Genomic DNA, 781 nt, shown 5'->3' with positions numbered 1-781 from the left:
GGCCCGGGACACGTGAGTGTCCGGTGACTTACCTCCAGATTTACTGGAAGAAAGTCACAGGACACTCACGTGTCCCGGGCCCAGAGAAAATTTGCAATGACCTCGCGGACTCTTTAGCCAAGAGTGGTGCCGTAGACGGCTCTCAGTGGTCCTTCGACCCATCATGGCTAGTCAAAGTTCAGTCAACACAGCCTAATGTTGAAGTAACAGCAGTTACACGGGCTCAAGCTGTAGCCGAGGAGGCTGACAACACAGTCTCGGTGCAACCGATGCTGTCTGACCCTGTGTTGTCAGCCTCCTCGGCTGCAGCTTGAGCACGTGTAACTGCTGTTACTTCAACATTAGGCTGTGTTGACTGAACTTTGACTAGCCATGATGGGTCGAAGGACCACTGAGAGCCGTCTACGGCACCACTCTTGGCTAAAGAGTCCGCGAGGTCATTGCAAATTTTCTCTGGGCCCGGGACACGTGAGTGTCCTGTGACTTTCTTCCAGTAAATCTGGAGGTCATGTGAAGTCACCAAGTGATCACATGCCATGAAAAGTTCTTTGTGCTTGACTGGCTTCCTGTTACAAATGGGACATCCTTCTTTAACAGCTCAAGCTGCAGCCGAAAAGGCTGACAACACAGTCTCGGTGCAACCGATGCTGTCTGACCCCGACATTGTCCAGCTACAAATGCTGGACCCGGCTATTAAATCCATCATACTGTACTTGACTGACCCTGACAATAATACTCCTTCTAAAGAAGATTTGGCTTTAAGTCCTGACCTGCGTACACT

General features: G+C 50.7%; 1 protein-coding gene across 1 annotated transcript; it reads left to right on the top strand.

Annotated features, from left to right (window-relative positions):
* Window positions 1–30: 30 nt before the first annotated feature.
* Window positions 31–314, top strand: LOC106531777 (ribonuclease H; the record flags this gene model as incomplete). Its single annotated transcript, XM_014027699.1, is given in 1 exon segment — window positions 31–314. A coding segment is annotated over 1 exon segment (284 nt), but the record flags the coding sequence as incomplete, so codon positions are not given.
* Window positions 315–781: the final 467 nt, after the last annotated feature.

Source organism: Austrofundulus limnaeus, unplaced genomic scaffold, assembly GCF_001266775.1.
Source record: "Austrofundulus limnaeus strain Quisiro unplaced genomic scaffold, Austrofundulus_limnaeus-1.0 Scaffold675, whole genome shotgun sequence".
In the NCBI taxonomy this organism is placed as follows: domain Eukaryota; kingdom Metazoa; phylum Chordata; class Actinopteri; order Cyprinodontiformes; family Rivulidae; genus Austrofundulus; species Austrofundulus limnaeus.
Note: the sequence above shows the minus strand (reverse complement) of the source record. Positions and strands in the feature narration are given on the sequence as shown.